This window comes from Fundulus heteroclitus, chromosome 14 (genome assembly GCF_011125445.2).
Source record: "Fundulus heteroclitus isolate FHET01 chromosome 14, MU-UCD_Fhet_4.1, whole genome shotgun sequence".
In the NCBI taxonomy this organism is placed as follows: Eukaryota; Metazoa; Chordata; class Actinopteri; order Cyprinodontiformes; family Fundulidae; genus Fundulus; species Fundulus heteroclitus.
In genome coordinates, this window is record NC_046374.1 from 25,645,366 (window position 1) to 25,668,926 (window position 23,561).

The following is a 23,561-nucleotide window of genomic DNA, read 5'->3' on the forward strand; positions in this document are numbered from 1 at the left end:
AAAAAGTGGATGAGTAGCTCAAATGGACAAACAGTAGGTGAGGAACTGTCACTCTGGGCCTCAAACAGAAGCGAGAGCAAACAGGATGGCCGTGAAAGGTAAAAACAGGGTAGGAGCGGGCTTTGGGACTAATGTTCTTCTCTGTGATCGCACACAGCTGACAATGTTGAACTTTGTTCCACTCTGGCTCATGAGGCTAAAGGAATACATCACCCACTAGTTTATAAGTCACCCCTTACAGCTTCACAGGCAGGGGGAGAGGCAGAGGAGGAGGAGAAGCGATGAGGCAGATGGAAGAGGAGAAAGACGGAGCAGAGGAGCAAAGACGAGAGTGAGGGGAACATAAAGAAGAAACAAAGTTGTAGCTGTTTTTGGAAGGAGAACGTATTTTTTCCTGTTTGCTGTGGATGGGTGGGTGGGGGGGGGGGACCCTGCAGCTGTGATTATGTGGCTTGAAACCAAAACAGAGATGGAGGAGGCCAGCAGGAGTCGGTCCAGCTTTAGCCGACGAGTGCTGGACGGTCTGATGTTGTGCACAGGGGACATGGAGCACTTGGATAAGTACATAGAGGGTAGGAAAACAAAAAAGTTGTTCAATTTGAGGACAAATTTCGATTTGTTTTGTTCTGTTCTGTTTAGATTCATTATAAAAATGTGTTTGTGTAACCTGAACAATCCCAAGCAGAAATGCTTACCGTGGTAAAATATGTAGATCTAACCATAACACAACTCCCACAGTGGGAGCATTCTGCCTCAAACTCAACAACAGATTCATCATTTAAATCGTATTTCACCCCGTATTTCACCCCCAAAAAAATCCTAAACTGACAAGAAAACAAAACAACAGAGGAACATTTTTTTTAGGAGAAGTTTATACTATTTTCTTAACCGCAGCTGTGAATATTTGGCTATCTCGCCTCTGTTTTCCGACCAGACAAGTCATTTGTGCTGCAGCTGGCTGTGTGGGGACTCAGAGGGGTGACCAGGGTGATTCTGGCCAACAACCCGCTAAGCGGTGCCGTCATCCTGGCTGCCCTGTACTGGGCTTCCCCCTGGCAGGGCCTGCTGGGAACTCTGGGGGTACTGGCGTCGACGCTCACAGCTGTCATCGTTGGACAGGACAGGTGGAGTTTACACTGTTGTAATGATGCAAACTCACACACAGACTGCAAACATCGACGTGATTCTGAAATCTGTTGCAAGAAAGCAGTGATTCAAGTCGCTAATTTAGTCAATGTCATCACGTTAGGTGTAAGTGTATGCTTCTTATTTTAAAGCTGTACTAAAATGTACGCCAACCCCTGTGAAATATGTTAATGTGCATCTTTGGTTTAATGTTTCACAAACAAAGTCCTCTTACCAGGAGGTCGTGCTACTTTTTTTTTTTTTTAGAGAAGCTGAATACATTTACATTCACTCTGCGGTTACTGCTCATTAAAACGGAGCAGTTTGTTTTATGAGGATCCATGAAGTGTGCTTTGATCTTGATAGTAACGATGTTGTTGACAATAAATGTTTTCAGGTTATTAAATGATCGGTTTTTTTTTTTCGCTTTATGAAACAGCCACGTTTTATAGACGTCCCTGTGTTTGTGCAGTGCTGACGTGGCCGGAGGTCTTCACGGATTCAACGGCATGTTGGTGTCTCTGCTGATGGGCGTGTTCAGCTCAGCTGGAGACTGGTACTGGTGGCTGCTGCTGCCCGTCCTTTTGGGCTCAGCGACATGGTACAAATCTCACACATGCTGTTTATACAGCAGCCCAGGATAATCTTCAAAATAGTAGTGTGACATGAAGACTTCCAAACCAAGGAAATGGTTGGATATGGATATGGTTGGTCCATATAAAACAAAGACAACAACAACAAAATAAAAAATAAAAAACTCTAAACACTATAATTCACATCCTCCAGTGTCTCCAATAACAAGAGATGTGTCTGATGCTGCTTTTTTGATCATCTATTTCTTTTTTTTTTTTTTAGTCCTCCAGATACATTAAAAAGCTGCAATATTTCTGATTGACTAACTGAAATAAACTCATCATTGAGTATTGTTGATGAACTCATCAACAATACTCAAATTTATTGAATGCATATGTATTTGTACCATTATTTATACTGCGTGAATTAGAGTGATGAAGTTGAAGTTGTGTCTGGTACTGTCATTCCACGCTCAGTAGTTCTATGAGTCTTTTAAAGCTATAAATCAATGCAATACAATGATGGCCTTGAGATGTGTACGTAAACTTCACACCAGCGCTGCAGCTCTTAGCATTGCTCTAATAAAAAGTTGTTGAATGTCTTTGAAAAAAGGGAAGAAAAAAATATTTAAAGATATTTCACGCATCCTTTTTCTGATGAAACTCATTCAAAGAGCACATCCCACTGGTGTTCTTTTTCTTTACATCAAGAACAACAAGTAGGCAGGTATTCCATAATAAAGTTTCTTTTTCACTACATAGTTTAATTTCAATACTTATTAAATGTTAAAGTGCTTCTTTCAGCATGTCGTGTTTAACTATCCAGCGTGTTAACACTGAAGCAGAGTTTAGATATTTATTGATTAGAAAAAGCTTACAATCCTTCATCCTTCCTTCCGTTTTCTTTTATTTTCCCAGTGTCTTTCTCTTCAGTGGGCTCACCAAGTTACTGGAGCGCTGGGACTTGCCTGCTGCCGTGTTTCCCTTCAACATCATTATCGTCCTTTACCTCCTCTGTACCGGAACCAACAACCCCTATTTTCCTCACAGCCGGGCAATACCACCGGGAGCCCTAGAGCCCAATAACACGGAGCTCATGGCGGTGGAGGTGAGGACAAAGCAAATCGATACGACACCGCAACGCACTGCATGTCCACGGGGTTCAGAGTAATGTGAACTTTAGGGGAAGCCAGTGTCTAAAAGTTTAAAATATTTAAACAAAGCACACAAGTCAGAAACTTGTAAAAGCTCTTAGAAGTACTGAGAGATAAACACACAATCTTACACAGCCTTGTAGAAATTGTGAAACACTTAAGATTTGTAAAAGAAAGAAAAAGCACTTGAGCAATGTTGTATGTTTTTCCCTAATTGCACAGAACATTTTTGGAATGTGTTTTTTTTTTTTTGTTTTTGGTAGGGAAAAGGGTTTAATATCTTATAAACAAGGGGAAAAAAGTGTTTCATGTGATCCAAACATGCAGCATGAGCAGAAGGTGCATTAAAGCTGGCTTTAAAGTGTCTAACTGAAAGCCAGCTTGAACTCAGAGCTAAAACATGAAGCTTTGGAATAGGCTTGGCCAAAAAGATCTATGCAGCATTTAGTTTCACACCATGGAAAAAGATTTAATCTAAAAAGACTAATTAGCTTCTGAGAACCATTTTTGCAAAACGTCTATATTTTGTCACCTTATCGATTGTTTGGTCTATCTTCATCAGCCGCTTACCTGACTCCGCCAGATAGATTTGCTCCGCATATCCATCTGGAAACCTTCCGTTGAAGTAATTTTGGGAAGGGGCGAAAATACTGGTTAGCTGATTGGCCTATGTTGGTGATAGACGGGCCAAATGAACCAATCAGATTCGTCGTCGCTCGTAACAGAGCGACGACGAAAACACAACCACAAGCCAAGCTACTCTTGCTGCTGCAGGTAAAGGCTCGTTAGCTCAGCAAAGAAATACTCTGTAATTCCGATAAAACTTGCTCGATAGCCACGCTAACGCTAGTTTCATCGGCTGAAGCCGCCATGCTGTTAAGACTGAACTGACGCGCTTCCCGTTGCGTCACACCTCAACCCGCCTCAAAGCCAACGCTGATTGGACGTTCGTTTGGTGAACGGCTCCAAATTTTCTTCAACGGAGAGTATCCAGACTGATCTGCGAGTGAAACCTTGAAAGCTCGCGAGATCAGGATGGTCTCACGAGGCTAATCAGCCGCAGCCCAGAATTACAAAAAATCTAAATCATTATGAAAGTTTAACATCAATAGGTGTCTATATATCAAAATTAAAACCACATGTTACTTGAATATATGTGAGTAGTCATATTCAAATTTTTCACTGATTTATTTAAAGTTACATATGTCAGAAATAATATAAGCAAAGTCAATTACCAATTTTGAACACTTTTTTCACCTATTTCATTGCAGCAAACCAGAAGAGTCCAAAAAAAATTGTGATTTAATACGCCTCCTTGTATGGAGGTGCAATTATCTGTCAGCTGAAAAGATCAAAGCTGATGGATCTTTTTGCCTTTCAAGGCACAACATGACTTAGTCTAAGAAAAAAAAAATAGAAAAATTTAAATGAACTAAACCAAACTTTGCTTTGAAGTTGCAAGTGATTTACCAGTTCAGTCCAGTTTGAAAAGCTCAACACTGTTTTGGTGAGTGGACAGTTTAAAATGTAAGTTTTCCCACTGCCTCAGTTTATGTAATAAAATGAAATCTGTCTCTCTTTCTCTCTAATTTATTGGGTTCAGTTTTGCTAAATAAAAAAGCTTCCCTGCAAAAAGCCCATTTAGAAAAGTTGTCTTCGAGCAACTTTTTTTAAATAAAATATTGATCCAGTTGATTATTACACAATAATCTGTTCAAGTTACATATTGTTTTCTGTTACAAACCTCTTGCTATATAATCTAAAATCAAGCTGCAAACAGGATTAAAAGGAATCACAAAATACCACAGTAGCATCATCAGGTTTCCTTTGGGATCTTTAAACCTATTTTAATTCCACATCTATGGCCATTTTGAGTTGTGTTGATGCTCAACTGGGATATGCAACAAATACTCAGTGGTTTAAAAAATCACTGAAAGATTTCTATGATTCTTTTACACATATACACATCGAAGCCACTAAAACACAAATCTCAAGACCCATCACATTGTTTCTCCTTTAGTAAACTTCAACAATTATTTAAAAAAATTGCATTGCTGATAAAGAGCAATAAATCTTGTAATTAGCAACTAATCATTGCACAGTTTCTGAATTGCCGGCCTACTAAACTGAAATCAATAGCTATTTGCAAGGATACTGGGCAGATTACCTTTAGTGGCATTTCACTGAGCCATTTGTCTTTGTAAAGATATCTGTGAAGGTAATTTCTCAACAGCTAGGGTTGTCACTATTAATATAGAAAATAACTTTTAAAATATTAAGAAAAATCACAAAAATATGTTGCTGTGAAATATGAGTCCAAAGGCCGATTAAATAAATTACCTTCATTTTATCAGGAGAAAACCAGAAGCCTAGTAAGACATCTAAGTAAAAAAAAAAACAGAAATTCAACAACTGAAGACATCAAACACATCTAAAAACTACAGTGGGGGGGGGCTGGGAAGCAACTTTTGGCAATTGGATTAGGATTGGGTAAATGAAAACCCAGGACGATGCATACTCAAGGATTAAAACACTAACAAAGAGTATTAATGTGTAACTAAAAGTAGTTATAAGACAGCAATGGATGGAAAGATGGACATAATCGGACTGTGAAACACTCCCAATGCAACAGAAATGAATGGGGCTTTTATGGAAACTGAACCATAAAACACAAAATCAGAAGAGAGTAATGGTAAGAACAATCCAAAACCATAAATCCTAATAAAAAAATCCCACAGACAATAAAAGAAAAGATTAAAATAAAGCTGAACTGAAGCAACAGAGCTGGAAGCCTCCAGAAGTGGCTGATAAGTCTGACAGGTCTGGCTTATTAAGAATCAATCCCACCTGAAGCTCTTGGCGAGTCATTACATTCATCGTTAAAGTTTATATCTAACACATAATGTTCAAATTACAGTTTTAAAACGATCACATCCTCATTTGACACATCTTTGTACCGGTCAAAGCTTCACCTTGTTCAGTTTTAACGGCTAAAATTAGATACAGAATGTGCGATGAATAGCTGACATTTTTTAGGAGAGCGGATGGGAACATAATATGCTTCACTCTGAAGGATGATCTCCAAACTGACTCTAGACTTTGATTCGCTGGGCTGACAAAACCTCGACACTGTTAGCGGTCCTCAGCATCAAAATGTAGATAACAAGCATCCTGGCCTCTGGCTAATGCTAAATCCCTTTCCACAGGTTTTAGCTCTACCAGCTCAGATTTCCTTCTCTCTCTCTCCCTTCATAAATTAATACTCATTTAGGCCTTATTTTCTCCCATTTTACTTGAATTTGTTTCATTTCAAGCTTTTGTCGCCTGATAAAACACTCCCTTTCAACTGAATATTTCTGCCATTAGACCTAAACACCCTGAATATTGTTGTTTTTGATCTCTTGCTTAAATGTTTCCCCTTTGTGGACTCAGCTATGCCACGTTTTCTCCTTCTTGTCCCGTTTTCCAACATCTCTGTCAAGTTTATTTTCCCCTCCTGCCCCATGAAGTTGTTCAATTTATGCTGTCCAATGGCAGAGATGGTTGAAGTCGTAGATTGCATTTATGGTTCTAGTAAAACAGGCCGATGTTTCTCACTTTTCTGTTCTGTTTCCCTCCTCTATTATTTTTTTATTCCGGCCATCCTTCCACCTCTCCTCTGCTTCTCTCCCAAGATGGGCGTGACGCGTGTCCTATTTATATTTCATGCCCTCAGATTCAGTCTGCAGAGGAAGGAGCTTGTTCTGCACATGCAGCGTATTAAATCATACGGGCATATAGACACACGCTCAGGGATTCGGTAGCGGTGAAGCTGCCATGTAATTAAAGAGCATTTATGACTTGTAAATATCAACGACGTGCAGATGCAGCCGTCACGTCGCCATGGCAACCCTCCTCTTCTGACTGACTGCTGGGAAGGCGGCGTTTATCATTATAGGTGTTTTAGCAGGATGGGGAGGGGGGTTTATAAAACAAAAGAATTGCACACTATTTAGTCATTGTGTTTTGTTTTTAATAAAAAAGTATTTCCTTTCTAAATGTTTTTTTTTAATGCCAGTTTCAGTTAACATTTCAACAGCTTTTTCTCAAATCTTAACATTGTGTGTCTCTCTTGTTGTGTCTCTGCTCTGTCTTCTCTAACCCCCAGTGGGTCGAGGCAGATGACCGTTCATACTGAGCCTGGTTCTGGTTCTGCTGGAGATTTTTCCTTCCCGTTAATGGGGAGTTTTTCTTTCCACTGTTGCTTCATGCTTGCTCAGTATGAGGGATTGCTGCAAAGCCATCAACAATGCAGACGACTCTCCCTGTGGCTCTACGCTTCTCCAGGAGTGAATGCTGCTTGTCAAGACTTGATGTAATCAATTGGGTTTTCTTAGATAGGAAATCTTTTTTTGACCAATCTGTATAATCTGACCCAATCTGTATAATCTGATTGAATTTGACTTTGGAAAGTGCCTTGAGATGACATGTTTCATGAATTGGCGCTGTATAAATAAAATTTACTTGAATTTAATTGAATTTCCCCAGGTGATCCGTGGCATCCCTCTTGGTGTGGGTCAGATCTATGCTACTGGAGCCCTGGGACCCTCCCTCCTCATCTTGGCGGCCGTTGTTCTCTACTCCCCGCTGTTGGCCGTCCACGCTGTGCTGGGGTCAGCAGTAGGAACGTTAGCCGGTTGGTACCGCCATGTCTTTGTCATCGATACGAATCAGAATCTGTTTTACTGGCCGTGATTGCGTGCATAAACAAGGACTTTCACCTCGGTTTCAGGGGTACAGACATATCAACTTTGGAGGAAATAAAAAGGATAAAAGAAACAGTTCGGGCATGTACAGCAATTTAAAACATATATATTTAAAGATATAGAAAAGTATCAAGATACTTGATGTGTTTCTTTCTCATGAATGACTGTCAGATAGAAAGGGTCATGGTTGGACGGACTTGTCTGTCGTGATGAAGAAACGGTTTAGCCAAGAAAGCAAAACTCTCATTTTATGAGTCTGTCTACCTTCTGACTCCAACATGTGGCATGTGGTAATGAAATATGAATCATGACCAAGAGAATGAGATCCCAAACTCAAGCTTCCTCCAATAGTGGCGGGACTCACTATTGGAGATGGGGGGTGAGGAGCTCCCTGATCTGGGGGCAGCGTTGAGTAGAATCCCTGCTTCTTCACCTTTGGAGTTTTCTGGGGACGACTCACTGAGACTGTATGTCCCCTCTGGCCCGAAAGACCTTTGGGGTCCCCCTGAAAGAGCTGGAAAGTATGGCCATGGAGAGAGATTGTCTGGGTAGTCCCACCAGAAACTGTTGTCCTTGTGTCTTGATGTTGGATAATAGATGGATGCACCGTTGGTTTGCTGGGTCCGGTTTGTTAAGGCCTCTGAACAGATTCACAGCACACCAAGATAAATTCAGAAAGCACATTGGGCCTGATTTTCAAAGTCCTTCTTCTGTCATTATACCAGTTCCTCCTTTCTGGCCACAAGGACCTCAAGCATTTTTGCATGCGGGTTTGCACTTGACTTTCAGAGGTACTAAATATAGAGGCCAACTCTTAGTTTGAGCTTTGGAAATTTGCTTTGCGGGTATTATGTACTTATGTTTGCATACCCCCTCCTATAAATTTGGTCATTAGTATGTGATCTGCATATTCATGAAAGCACTTAACGCAAAAAAGTTTATACTCACTGTTCTCTTCATTTTTATTGACACAAATTGCTTTGCTCCTTGCTTTGACAATTAGCTTTGTACATACTAATCACGTTGTACCTGTTTTAATATGAACCAACCTTTTGAAAATCAGGCGCATCGTTTTGTCTGCCTGATTTACACAAACTTAATACTTCGTGTTTGATTCCGACAAAAGCCTACATTTTGAATGTGTAAGGTGCTTTATCTTTCTAAGGCACTTCCAATATGGATATCATTTTTATGTTAAAAAGAGTTGTGAAATTTTTGTAGTTTTTTGTAGAAACTAATCAGAGGCTTTATCCTTGCCTTTTTACTTTATTTTTGTTTCTCTTTTTTTCTTTAGCTTCTTGAAGCTTGCTTAAAAATAGACTCTCGAGCTTATTTTTGTCACCTGAGAAGTTCCTAGAATGAATACAAAATGCTGAATGATATTGACCTAGAATACCAACATCAGTGCCATAGTTGTGACATGACAGCCTGATATAGTTATGTGGCTGATTTGTACTATATTTAGCTTCTACTTGAGATTTAATTGAACACAGTAAGGGCACAGCAATGTCTCCTAGTCCAAACTTTTAATAAGAACTGGTCTATGCTCTCAACACACATTTACGTCCGAGCTAACTAACAAAGGTCAGTTCTTCTTAGTTTTAAAGGTGTTTAGAATCAGCTTTAATTGGCAGGTATGTGTGCCCAGATGTTTGTTAGAGAACATTAATGGAGAAACAGTGTGGTATAGACCAAGGAACACAGTGTTGTCTAATAACATTATAACATTCGAGGGCTTGTGAAAACTTTTAGCAATTACGCCCATTCTAAGCAGCTGACGTATAATTGAAACTATTGTTATTCAAGAGGAAGGACAAGTCACCATTATCACTTTTACTCTGGGGGTACATTTGTACTATATACAGTTGCAAATGACTGTTTTTATGCATTTTGTGTTCCCTTTGAACATTCATATAAAAATGATAAATTATGCAATTCAAGCCCTGCCACCACTGGCCAATAAAACTTTGGCACAATGTCCTAAAATACTTTCACAAGCTGTGACTCATACTGAAAAAAATAAAATAAAACAGAACAGCGGGTGTGAGCTTGTGCACAAATATGCCACCAGAAAACCTGGGGACATTGGGCTGCTAACAGTAGTAGGTATACAAACACGATGAAGCAAGAAGGTCATTAAAGCGACATGACTCTAATGAGATTGTGTAGGCATCAGAAAGTAGACGAAGCAGCCTGCCGGAGCATGGTAGTTTAATACATGAGAAGTCTCCCTCTGGTTGCACATTCTTTCATGCACTCGTCATTATTTCTGATATACAGTACACGTGGGTGTGTGTGTGTTTTATCACTTTTTTTTTCATACTCATAATTTGTCCCTCCTACAGTGTTCATTAGAATAACATACAGGTTGCCCATTATGGACATTAGGCGATTATGTCATTTAACTACTTTTTTGTGGCTTTTTTTCACAGCCAAGAACAGCTTTCCTTACAAGAGCGTTAGCAACAGGGAGCCTTCGAGCATTTTTCATTGCCAGAGGAGCCTTCTTCATGATGGAAATTTTATTATGATGGGAATTAGGAATTTTACAGCAATGTCTTCAGGCATCTGAGTGTCGAACATTTTGCTCTTACTCGCTGCAATAACAACTGACTTATTTGCTGTCTAATAACAAAAATACACAGATTAGAAAAAAAACTTTTATAGCAATGACTAAGGGACATTTTAACCATAGAAACTTTCTCTTCTTGTTTCTCAAGCCATTTACAACCCAAGGATCGAGGATCTTTTCTGTAGATAGTTACGCTGTAAGGTTTGGGAAAATGTTTGGGTAGGAGGAAAATATGAAAGTCATATTGTTTTAAATACAGATCTTCCAAGGCAAATAATGTAACCTGATTTGTTTTGTACCAAAGTTTGTTATTTTTCATGTTTTTATGTTTTTCATCTAATGCTTGCCCTCCAACCATACCAACACCACCATCACCAAAAAAACAACAACAAAAAAACAACCATAAACTGACAGTTAAATCCCACTAACCAAATAAAAAAATAAAAAACTGCTTGTGATTTTATAAACCGATGATGCTTACCTGTTTTTAATTAATTCTCTTTTGTGGGACAATCTATAATTATTAATTTGGTTACAGACAGGCTTGTTCCTTACTTATTCTAGAACATTATATAATCTCCCAGAAGCTTTGTATCTATCTATATCTACATATATATATAGATATAGATATAGATAGGAAAACATGTTGCTCCAGGGCTTCTTTTCAGTCACAGCACCTTTCAATTTGAATCTCTTTTGTAAGTTACTGGTTTCTGAAGTAATAATTAATATAAAGTATTCATCATTGAGGAACACGTGTGTCTGTGCAGTACATCTTTAAAACAAATAAATGTAAATAATGGATACATTCAGCACTATGTATCACAGAAGGTTCATTGAATGGCCATGAACTGTTTCACCTAAACTACATCACCATCCATCCCTGGAGGAGATGATGGTGTTGGTATTCAAATATTAAATATTCTTATAGTTTCTGTATGATTGCAGCCATTAATATTTTAGGTAAGCACTATTTTTAGTTTGTCAATCAATCATTTCCTCTTATGACTTTTTTGTCTTCAGTCGTGTCTGAGTCTAATCTGTCAAAAAGAAAATACATTTTTATATAACTATACAGTTCACTAGGAATTTAGTTTGAGTCTTGCTGAAGACAGATTTGTCAAGTTTTTTACCAGAAGTCAGACTTTTGTCAATTAAATGCATACTTAAAAGTGAAATTACCTTTTAAGTCCTTCATTGTTAGCCTTATTAAGATCATTCCTATTTAGCAACAAACTGAAGGATTTTACTTTAAAAAAAAATTCAAATCGTCTTATTTTTACCCTTTGCTTATCTAGATTTAGTTTTTCCTATTCTTTCATCTTTTTTCCAGATAGAGAAGGAAAGGTGTGAGAGAACTGAGAGCGGGACATAAATCTGCAATGTCAGATTCAAGCTTAATTCTGTTTGACAGTGTACATGAAAAAAGAAAAGATCAATATCAAGAGGCATAAAGTCAGATGTGCCAGGCAGTTGGATTACAGGTTGAAGGGATTAGGTGATTTGAACAAAAGGTTGGGGAATAAATAACAGCAGGGAGAGTTCAGCCAGAAAAGACAGCAACGCTTCTAAATGCGGGATAGAGAAGAAGATGAATACCCAATGCTGAGCAGATATGGAAATTTTAGCTTCTTATGTGCTTTACATCCGACACTGTAACAACAACAATACAGTTTTATTATTAAAAATTATCTCTAACCCTTCAAGGTGTTTCCTATGTGTTACATCTTTTTTTTATTTGCACCCTTTTGCTTTTTAAGTTCCTATCAAGTTTTACTTCTAACTATCTTATATCATCTCACCACCGCTCTTTTTAATGGACATAATTCTGCTAATGAACTAATTATCTTCACATTTCCACAAGTTCCTGGTTGATGTTCCATTTGTGATATCCTTAAGGAAACCACATTTGAAGTGGAGCAAAATCCGAAGAAATGAAATTTTATTTTATTTTTTCATGCTTACAAGCTATGTTGTGTTATGTGCCACTGTTATGTGTATTGGGATGAAAGGTGTAAAATGTACAGTCTGCCACTGCATCCAGACAAAGTGAGTTCCTTTTACATGTCATGTCACATCGCATCCTGTCATGTGAAATCAACTCATGTCATGTCCCTTTAGTGATGAAATGTCAATACGCTATACAAACTCAGTGAGTACTTCCCCAAATGGTCAAATTGTTTTAGCTAATTTGAAGAAATTAGGTTTGTACATTCTGGATCTACAAAAAAGTTCCACATTTGTATCATCGGTCCACAAAATATACAGCCAAAGGTCTTGGCAATCAAATATTTTCTTGGCAAATGTACGACAGTCAGTTTGGGTCTGGTTGGTCAGAAGTGTTTTTTCTCCAATTGATGCCATTTTGTAACATTCCTTTGTGATTGCGGATTTATAAACGCTGATCTTAAATTAGGCATCTAAGGCCTGAAGTGGTTTAGCCATTATTGTTGGTTCTGTTTTGACCTCCTGTATGAGTTGTTGATGTGCTCTTTGAGTAATTTTAGTAGGCCACTCCAGGGAAGGCTCGCCACTGTCCCATTTTTTTTCTTTATTTGAGAACAATGACTCTCTGGATGCCAAAACTATTAGACATGGTAATGTTGGTTGTCACCTTTTCTTTCATTCCTTTAGATCAAGTCATGATGCCTTGGTGTTTTAGATCACACATATTCAAATCATCATTTAAAAATTGCATTTTGTCTGAAATTACAATTAGTATATTTAAGTGTAACAAAAAACTGAACAAATCTGTATGGGCCCAAATAATTTTTAACATCATTGTATGTGTGTCAATCTTTGGATTTATAGAGGTCAGGGGTATTTATTAAACATAAACTTAGGTGGGTGTAAAAATATGATAATAATCACAAACCTCTGGACACAGACACCTGGGAGGCAATTGCGTATTTATCTATAAAGGGCAATTTGCTTAAACAGGCTTTGTTTAAAACCAAGAGAGGAAAAAAGAGAATATTAGTTCATTAGAGCTCAGTCAAAGAAAAGAAACAAGCATAACTCTCAACACCGACAGAATTTGAGGCCATATTTAGAGCTGCCACTCAAACACAGTGGTGTATGCTGTCCCCATGAGGGGTTTCCAGGGGAGAAGAGCAGGGGCCAAATGTAGGCCAGAGCCCGTACATCCACTTAGTAGGAAAATAAATAAAGAAATGTCTTGTGGTAGCTTTAGTGGTTTATTTGACCTGTTCTTTATACAAGACGAAACAAATTGTGCATTGCACTTTCAAGAATTCTAAAAGCATATATATATATATATATATATATATATATATATATATATATATATATATATATATATATATATATATATATGAGATTAATATTAGCCATCTTCATCCATTTCAAAATTAGTTCTGGTTTGTAATTGTGAATATTTTCTTGTTGGAACACTAAATTGTGTCCTTGTTTATGAAAATGAACTCAAAACTAATGCCTGAACGAGTAATAAGCAGCTGCATCAAAATAGACACCTTTAAGCTTCACTAACCTTTTTAGTGGCAAACAAGCCAAGGGTTGCTTCTAAAGAAAGGTGATGATGGGCCCTGGGAAATTTATTTATTTGTTGATTTGTTTTTATTTTACCTACCAGCCCCTCACACCAAAACCTAGTTAAGTTTTAAGAAAACTGAAATAACCATTAAGCATGTAGCAAGAGTTACATTGCTGATCTGCAACACAAACTCTAGTGATTCATTCATCAGGTGAATGAATAAGAGGGACATACAAGCCGAGCTTCCTCTCAGCAGCACTGGATAAACATATGCAGGTACAATTTATTTCAGTTATTTCATAACTATTACACTGTTCTCTATTCGGTGTGGAGCTGTTTGCCAACAAAGAAAGAACTGGAGACATGCTGAATTTTGTATGATAGAAGGTGTCTTACTCATTCTGTTAGACAATACAACATGCACACACATATACACCCATGGATAGCCTAAGCTGTGAAGATGACAGCATCCTTTGCAGCTTTCTTCCTCTATCAGTCCTTAATGGCTCCATTTTGCTGGTAAGCAACATAAAAAAAGAGCAGGAATTGCAAGGTTGAAACAATGAATTGAAAAGAATAAAGAGGATTTAGAGGGGATTGCAGAGGAAGGTAGCTGTGAATGTGAAGAAATGAACAAGCAGAGCTTTAGGAGAGCTTATCTTGGCAGAGTGGTCCAGCAGACAGACAACACGAGGAGGCAGCACATGGGTGTGGTCAGTCTGCTCCAGGACATGACTGCTAAACGGCAGCTCCTATTACCGCGCGATGAGTAAATCGATGACGGCACTGGATGAAGGTTGTCTTCTTTAACAGGGGAGCTACCTAACTATGTTTTTATGAAAAACCTCGCAGCTTTTATACAGGAAGGACGGGAAGTGGTCTAGACTGTTTTTGTCCTTTATCTGTGCTCAGCCAGCATGCTCGGGTGTTATGAGAGTTGTTATGGCTTTTAAAAGGCTTTTCCATTACCCGAGATTTACAACTGAAAACACTAATGGGTATATCATGACAAAAGTAAAACCACCAATATAGCAAACAGTGGTTGGAGACAGTGCTTCCCCTAGATAGGCTGGCACTCTAAATTATTAATGATCGTATGGTTACTCAGGAGGTTAAATATACAGTTCCTACGCACCATGATCCTCATATCTATGAATGAAGCAGTGAGTAGCGGCTGAAAATGTCTGAATCATGGAGCAAATACTGTATGTAAATGTGTTTTGATGAACTTAAAAAAACGCCTGCAGGTACATTAAGTGATCATCTTATCAAACACAAATTTTTTTTAAGCTTATGGTGTGCAGGTTTTGGGGAGTCTAAGACAAGGAGAAGCTGAATCAGTCAAAGTTTAATTCACAGATCAGCCACTGTTCTTCTGTTCAGCTAAAATATATCAGCAATAATTGGATAGGCTGTTAGTGACATTTTGCACATTCATCGTCCTCACTTGATAAATCTTAATGACTGCAGCGTCTGGCTGACATTTCCACAGTGCCGTGATGGGATTCTTGTTTGTTGCTAACAACACTAGTGATGGATTGCCATGAAGGTTGGTACTGACATGCATAACCCCTCAGGATGTGGCCATTTTATTCGCTTTATTACTTTGCAGCCTGCATTGGATCCAAATGTAATTTCTCCGATAATATGATTGATGAACTGATCCTGATTAGGCAGCCCTTTAAAGTGTGAGAGCGTCAAACGGAAGGGTGTAAGACTCATATTTGTGTTGTTTCTATGTTCAATTATTCTATTTCTATAAAAACTGATCAAACACTTTATTAGGCCCCCCTTGTTACCACTGGGTTTTTACACACTTTTACCTTCAGAACTGATAAATCTTCAATCTCTAGACTTACTTGTGGAGTACCACAGGGTCCAGTGCTCAGTTCTCTTTCATATATATTTGCTTCTGAGTGGTAAATTTATCAGATAGTATGAGATTAATTTCCATTGTTACGATGCTGTTTATCTATAAATCTCAATGAAGCCAATTAGATCTGTAGATTACAGGCATGTTTTGATGACATAAAAACCTGGATGACTTTAAATGTTCTGCTTTTAAATTCAGACAAGACAGAAATTGTCATCTGTGGACAGGAGCCTCTAAACAAGAAACTGCTCAGTCGATCGCTTTTTTTGAATGCCATTAAATTGCCTTCTGGTTGTAAAGTAAAAACTTTGACTAGGACAAGGCATTTAAATCCCAAATGTAAAAGTTTTCGAGGATCTCTTTCTTTCACCTCCGAAAGATTGCCAAAATCAGAAAAATCCTGTCAACGAGTAACTCTGAAACTCTGCATTTGTTAGTTTGAGGCTGGACTATTGTTATTCTTTAATATGATAAAATCCACTTATGCAGTTGAAAACCTTCAACCAGATCCAAAAAGCTGCAATGAGAGTTCTGCTAAAATTAAAAAGGTATATATTTTTTGTCTATTTTAACTTCCCTTCATTGACTTCCTATTAAAATCCAGAATACGATTAAAAATGTAACTTTACACATATAAAGAGCTTAAAAAATCTCAGATCGGAAGTAAAGTGTTTTTCTCTTCATTTTTATTTTAAGTTTATGGTACTGCTACATTTTGTCCCAATTAAGTAATTTACCTCAGCCTTGTTAGGATTTTTTTTGTCTTGCACAAACCTAACATATATTACAAATATGCATGTGATTTGTTCCTGAGGCTTGAGCAGCGTTGTGGCTAATGTCGAGGTGAAATATCTTAACCTTTGCCGGCTGAACTCAGCTGGCCTATTGTTTTTGACCGCGGTGTGATTTTATTATCCTCTCCGTTGTGTGGGTGGGTGGGAGAGCAATGCTGCAACTGCAGATGCTAGAGGCTATGAGAGAAAATGTCAGTGCATCTGGCTGAGCTGAGACCTGCTTGGGTCAGAATGACCCCTGTGTAATCAGTTTAGTTTCAGAGCGGTGTTTGGCTGCTTTGGGCATGAGTCAGAACTAAGGTTTACCTGCATCTTCAGAAGCCTGCTGTAACCCCTCAGAGAAACTGGGTGATGCAAGCACAACTAATGTGAAGCAGCATTTAAATTTTTTAATATGGCTTTGGCTGTTTTTTCCCTTGCAGTCCTTTTATATGATTAAAAGCTGAATACAGATGGTCGGACTAATTAGCAGTAGTTTTCTAAGTGATTCATCATATCTTTCCAACAGATTTTCTCATCACTGCAAAGCAAGACTAATTAGTTAAATGATGTGTTGAGATGATTTTAGCACTTGTACCATTCGTCCCCATTTTAGGTGTGTTGACGCACAAATCAAAAAATGTCCTTATTAGGTTACATGCAAATTAAGGGTTGCTCAAAGGGTAGCAGTAAAAAGGCAAGTGTCTAGCCCCACCACATGGACAAGTATGGCACTAGTGATTCAAGAAGTCCTGATGATAGATGTTGCTTTAGTGTGTATCTGGCTGCCAGATCTTAAACTCTGACTCATGGGTTTATGCAATTGCAATTTTTTTTTCTGTGTGCTAATGTGCTGCAGGTTTATCCGTGGCAGTGCGTCATGATTCGCTTTACTCCGGCCTGTCGGGGTTCAATGGCGCTCTGGCCTGCATGACTGTTGGAGGACTCTTCTTCACCTTCAGCTGGAGGACTCACCTCTTTGCCATCGCAAGCGGTGACAACTATTTACAGAATCTACACACACAAACACAAACATATATACAGCAATCAGTTATAACTATTATGACCGCATGGACATCACAAATAGTCTGCAGGGCTAATATCAACAGAATGCAATTAATTCTGTATTCTGAAAACTTTCTATCAAAACTATGTATTAACTTCATCAGTCTGAGCTACATTAGCTCATTCGTTGGATCCGACCACATGGGCCAGAGAAATAATAAATTGTCCAATGCAGATCTGCAACAACCCACAAGAGCTACAATTTTAGAAAAACTCTGAGTCATGTAGCCATCATAGTTTGGCCTTACACTAGTTTGCCTATACCCCCCCCCCCACACACACACACACACACTTCTGACAACTTTGACAAAATGCTCACTTGTTGCCAAATGCTTTACCCATTAACAGGATTCATGATGAAGAAATAATCAGTTTTAAACACCTGTTATGTCAGTGATCATAATGCTGTGCCTTATATGTGTATAAGTTAAACTGAATCCCGATTCAACCTGGAGTGACTCACAGACAAAAGAGTCAGAGAGATTTATTGACATAAATCAGAAAAGTTTTAAGGAGCTCGGACCCTGGCAGAAGTCATGAAAGCTACGAATGTCTTTGAGCTTGGCTGTTAATTTTAGGATTAGGATTAGTAAAGTCTTCCCCTCAGGGTCTGGACACTGGTGGTGGAGGCTGTAGGGGAGAAGCAGCCAGGTGAAGCTTTTGAGCGTGAAGGAGGAGATAATGTGGAGGTCCTGTGGGATGGAGGATGAAGACTTGATGTACACTGGCTGGTGCACGGGCGCTTGACGAGGCAATCAGTGTATGAATGTGTGCGGCGGGGGTGTCTTCCAGCTTGAACTTTTGTTTAAACTTCATAACAACAACCCTTATTTCAATCCAAATCCTTTCCTTTTAATCATTGCATTTTTCTTTTCCACCCATTTATCTGTATAATTTAGCTACTGTAATTTCACTGCATTGTTATTCTAAAGGTCAATTTCATTAATCAGTCTAGACTTTAAATGCATTTTACCTCTGGCCCTGCTCATCTTGGAGGACAGGAGTACACTTTAGCAGACACAGACGTCACAGTCAGCAGCACTGACCAGCTTGACATGAAGCTAATTTTCCCCTATTATGTAAATTGGCCTTAATTACCACTTTGACTTAAAAAGAGCAACCAGCTGCTGAGCGCTGAGAACCTGGTGTGAATGTGGGAAGAATATTCTGTATAAACTAATCTTCTCTTCTTTGCAGCCTTTCTCTCTGCATACGCCGACATTGCCCTGAGCAACATGCTGGGAACTGTAAGTGTGCACACATATTTAAAAATGCGGTTTTCTTGCTTGTGTTTGATGCAGTTCTGCTTTATTTTAAAATTCCCATCACTAATTCTTCCTACCAAGATAGAAAGACATTATCTAGATTCAACCAAACTTGCTTCACTATTCACAGTTCCTTCAGGTCAACAGTAAATAACAGTATTTGACAAGATTTAGATAACTTTAGATAGTTAGACTGGAAATTTCATCATCTCACTAAGCTGTGTTAGGTGTTGAAATGAATTATCAACTTTCTATTTTTAACAATCAAAGGTTTGTAGAAAAACTTGGCTTAAGCTGCAATCAGCACATATAGACTCACTGTAAAAAATAGCACTCGTGCACCACATCCCTCCAATTAATCACTAATTCTCCCTGCTTAGGTGGGTCTCCCAGCATGCAGTTGGGCAGCTACTCTAACAGCCACACTTATGTTGCTGTTGACCGGCAGTTTAGCGGCGTACCGCATCCCCATTGGTCAAGTCAAGGCCCCTGAACGCAACCTGCGCTCCCGGAGCCAATGGGAAGCTGGAAACACGGAAGACAGGGAGAGCACGGATGTGTAAAGAAACATCTAAACACAGGAAATGGACCAAATATGGATAGTTTTAATCTGAACAATAATGATAATGAATTTTTTTAAATTAGTTTTTCATTGATCTATAATGAAATGGCAAACACACTGCAGAAGCTGCTACTCCGACTGTCCACATGCTGGCAGTCCAGTACTGTGCAAACAAACCACATCCGATTCAATCATATTTTCTTTATAATATTTTAAAGTGGTCTCAATCTATCGTTATTTAACTGTTCCGAAGGTTTTCAGGTTTTTAGTTTTCAGCAGCTTTCCTCACTCTTTACGGTCTAGTCCTTGTACCAGATCATGATAGCATATGGTGCTAAGGATAAATGAATGTACTTAACAAAACCAAGCAAAAGGAGTGTTAGGGCTGGTAAGCTTTTAATAGTAGAATTTGAACTTCATGTCCTTAAGAAACAGAAAAAAATACAAAAAGGTCAACATTTTGGAGATATTTAAGTTTATTTAGCTTTTGTATGCCAAATAGCTCTCAAGACTGTTATTTTAGGTGTTGTTTATTGCTTAAGTTAAAGAAATAGGACCAAATGTGACAGACTACTGGTAACAAAGCTCCTGTTCCTTATTTTGCCACCACTTTTAACAATCTTAAAGCACATAGTTTACATGGATCCCAAACTGAAGAAGTGAGACACATTTTGTGAAACATCAAGTCCTGACACATCTAGAAAATATGTTTTGCTTATGATTTCCATGATCTATACCTGATGACCATCTGGGAATAGAGATTCATTGTACTATTCATTGTCTGAGTGTCCCAGAGTTTTACTCTATTTACTAGTAAATAGAGCAAAACTATTTTGTGTAAAACACAGATCTAATATATAGCAATCCAATAGGATGTAATAATTTATCTTTGAATGCAACCAGAGTGAACTACTGATGTAGAAATTTGTAAAGTCATAGTATATGACTAGGCTCATTTAAAGGTTCAGTGGACGATTTTTACGGAAATGACTCTTAAAAGAAACTGGCTAAAAATATAAAGTTTGTCTGTTCGTACCAGTTTTAATTTACAACATTAAAATGGCACCGTGTTGCTGCTGAATTGAGCTCGATTACAGCTTAATGCTGATCATTGTGATATGTGAATATGCCTCCAATACTTTGATTAGAAAGTCTGTCCCCACACACACTGTGGAGTAGAATGCAAAAAATTACATAGATGTCAGCCATCGCACACAGAGCCTGCTCTTATTTTGTTCCAGACACAAATATTTTAATGAGAATTATTATGATAAAATAACAGAATCCTGAGTTGAGCAGGATTATAGCCTTATGAGTGCAGTCAGAACTCTGAATACATTTGGAAATGGGCTCCTCGCTGCAAATGAGAGCTGCAGTTTAGGGGACTTTTGACGTATCTGAACATGAGGTTGTCCCCGGGGACAGACTTAGGATGGACCAGGGATGACAGAGTTGGAGATTAAAACATCAGTGGCGATGGACGGTTCGTCCTGGTTCCCCTCAATGCTTTGCAGTTTACATCTGATTGAGGTTGTTTCCATCACTTTGGGTGTTTTACATTATGGTATGAGGCTAAATGTGATTCTATTTCTTTATGTGGGTGTGACCAATAACAGCTAAAACTCATCAAAACAATTCAGCTTTGATGCTCATCCGGTCAAATAAGACTGAATTAAGTAATATTTCAATGTATTTGGGTCAGTTTAACACTTTGTGATTTATTTTTTTATTGTTCACTGAAGGAGTTTGTGTGGCTGCCTTACATTTTACTGACAGGTAAAACATTTGCATGGATTACCGCATCATTAATTTTTGTACATGCCAGACCGGGGCATTAAACATTGCGCCACAAGTTTCTTGTGCGGGCGCACGCTTTGTACACGAGGCCCCGGGTATTCAAATGCAATAATTTCTAAAACTGCGTAGATTTTTCTGTGTAATATTTTTCCTCCTCCTTGGTCCTGAGCAAAAAGAAGAGGCACTTTGAGTTAAAAAGAAAATGTATTTAATTGAACAAAAACAAGTCAGTTCATAACCATTGTTTTCAAATCAAAGATCTGAAATATAAAAACCCAAACTGAATTCAGCAGTTTTTTTGTTTTTACTTTTTTTTTTTAACCCTGCATAGATGTGCTACACTGCACTTCACTAAAATTCATTGTCAACACAAAGCTTGTATGTAATGTAACTCTATGCAGTCTGTGACAGATTGAAACTTGTAATGACTTTATGAAATGGCTTGAGCCTGGTTTTCAAAGGCAACTGATCATCTTCCTTTTAAATTCTCATACAGACATAATTCACGTAATATTTGTATTAAATCAACAAGTTGTCATTCATTCTGCCTTTTCTTTCCACATTGCTTCTGGTTAACTGTATAAACTTTCAAATCTTCATGTTTTTCATTTCATGTATTTTTTTCATTTCATTTTTTATGAAGCATACTTTCCTAACTTCACATTTTAAAATAATTCTCACATTAAAAAGAAAAAAATGTACACCCCCCCCATACAGGACACGTAAAAAAATCTTGCAACAAACAAAACCATCAACCATTTTTGTTAACATCATGCATTTCGATTTTGGTACTTTATTTGTATCTATGCAATCACCACCTTCTTTTTTTATTATTATTATTATTATAAAGCACCTCTCAAGAGATTTAAGAGGAATTTTACAAAAGTGACTTTAAATCTACTGATTGAGCATAGTCTAAAATAAAAAAAATTGAGACACAAATTCCTGCACAAATAGTTGTATGTTCACATTTAAATAAAAAAATTAACATTCATTGTTCTTTCAGTTGAAGTTTTAATTGTGAGTGAGTTTGTGCTTCTTTTGCATGATTCAGTATGTGTGCAAAGGAGTGTGAACGCTTCATTTTTGCCTCATCTGGGTTGAAAATGAACGGAGGGTGACGCAGCTGTCGCAGTTTGACAATTTAACACATGGCCACTCGTGCATCCGCCTCAAACGGATGTGACAGCTTTCCCCCAGCTGCAATACAATAAGCAAGAGGCAGCCTTGTTAGTGGTGTTTAATAAGGAGAGGCTTCTGTAAAAAAAATCTGAACCAAGTGTAAACTCTTTTACTGTTACCGCATATTTGCTGTGTGTTTTTCACTTTTTTGTTTTCGCTTGTTTTTTTTTAATATTGAGTTCTAGCATGCATACATTTACATTTTCCCTTCTATCTCCCTGTGTTTTTACAAATGTAATGAGGGATAAACACCCAATAGAAAATCTTCATGTACGTTAATGCAGGTGAGCGTCGGCCATTGCGATTTGCTTTGCATCAGTTTGTGTTAGGATACATGTAACCCTGCTTGGTAGAGAAGCAACACAATGTTAAGTTTCTCATGCCTGTAAACATTCATCTGATCTAAAAAAAAAAAAAAACTGTAAACAGTGATGCAACTGGAAAGAGTTTGATATTGTCAGACGATATATCTACGGGACCTATAGCAAACAAATCTACAAATCAAACAAAAATGATAATAATTATAATAAAAATACGGGACCTATAGCAAAAAAAAGCTACAACTCGAACAGAAATAATAATTATAATAAAAATATGGATAAAATGAAGGAAACATCCTTCATTTACAAAGCAGAGCTCTAAATAAACCAAAAGATTATTTTATCCAGCCATTAGAAATTGTTTGACATGTTTCATCCGGATGCTGCTACAACCAGACGTAAATCGGGAAAACATACAACCTATTCTTGAACAAAGGTATTAAAACTTGTCATGTGTGTTTTTATGAATTAACAGCTTGAATGTAGTTTAATAATAGATGCACTGGCACTAAAGGTTCCACTGAACTACTAGGAAGTTAACAGTCTGGAACAAAACCACAAGGGTTTTTTGTTCTTGTTGCTGTTCGCATTTGTCAAACGTAACATCAACTGTAAACAGTAGCCTGAACAACATTTTCCATGTGAAAGTGAAAGTTAGAATTTCCTAGTTTTCAGTAAAAGCAGCTAGAAGACTGAGTGAAAGTAGGAATCTGAGACATTTTTTCAACAGCATTGACATGAAAATTTAACAGGCCTGGCATCTGGAGTGATAAAATATTCCTATATTTGTTTCTAATGTTAAAGACAATTAGCCAGGTCACAGCCGTGAGTGAATCCTACTGGAGTTTAGAATTAGAGCATAATTATGTTAGGGTTAAATCTGTCTCGACTTCTGAGGCCAATCAAACACAGCATAAGTTTATATGCATTAATAAAACCTTACCAAAAGCAGGGGTGTCCAAAGTGTGGCCCGGGGGCCATTTGTGGCCCTTGTGCTGATTTTGTGCGGCCCTCCAACACCATTTCAAGAAAGATTTGGCCG

General features: G+C 38.0%; 1 protein-coding gene across 1 annotated transcript; it reads left to right on the forward strand.

The window, feature by feature from the left end:
- The first annotated feature begins 429 nt into the window (after positions 1-429).
- On the forward strand, positions 430-22,688 carry si:dkey-183c6.7 (urea transporter 2). Its single transcript, XM_012856340.3, has 8 exons — positions 430-572; positions 935-1,124; positions 1,598-1,726; positions 2,616-2,805; positions 7,379-7,526; positions 17,188-17,322; positions 18,591-18,640; positions 19,039-22,688. Exons 1-8 carry the CDS (start codon positions 446-448, stop codon positions 19,219-19,221), a joined length of 1,152 nt encoding a protein of 383 aa, XP_012711794.2. The 5' UTR covers positions 430-445; the 3' UTR covers positions 19,222-22,688.
- Positions 22,689-23,561: the final 873 nt, after the last annotated feature.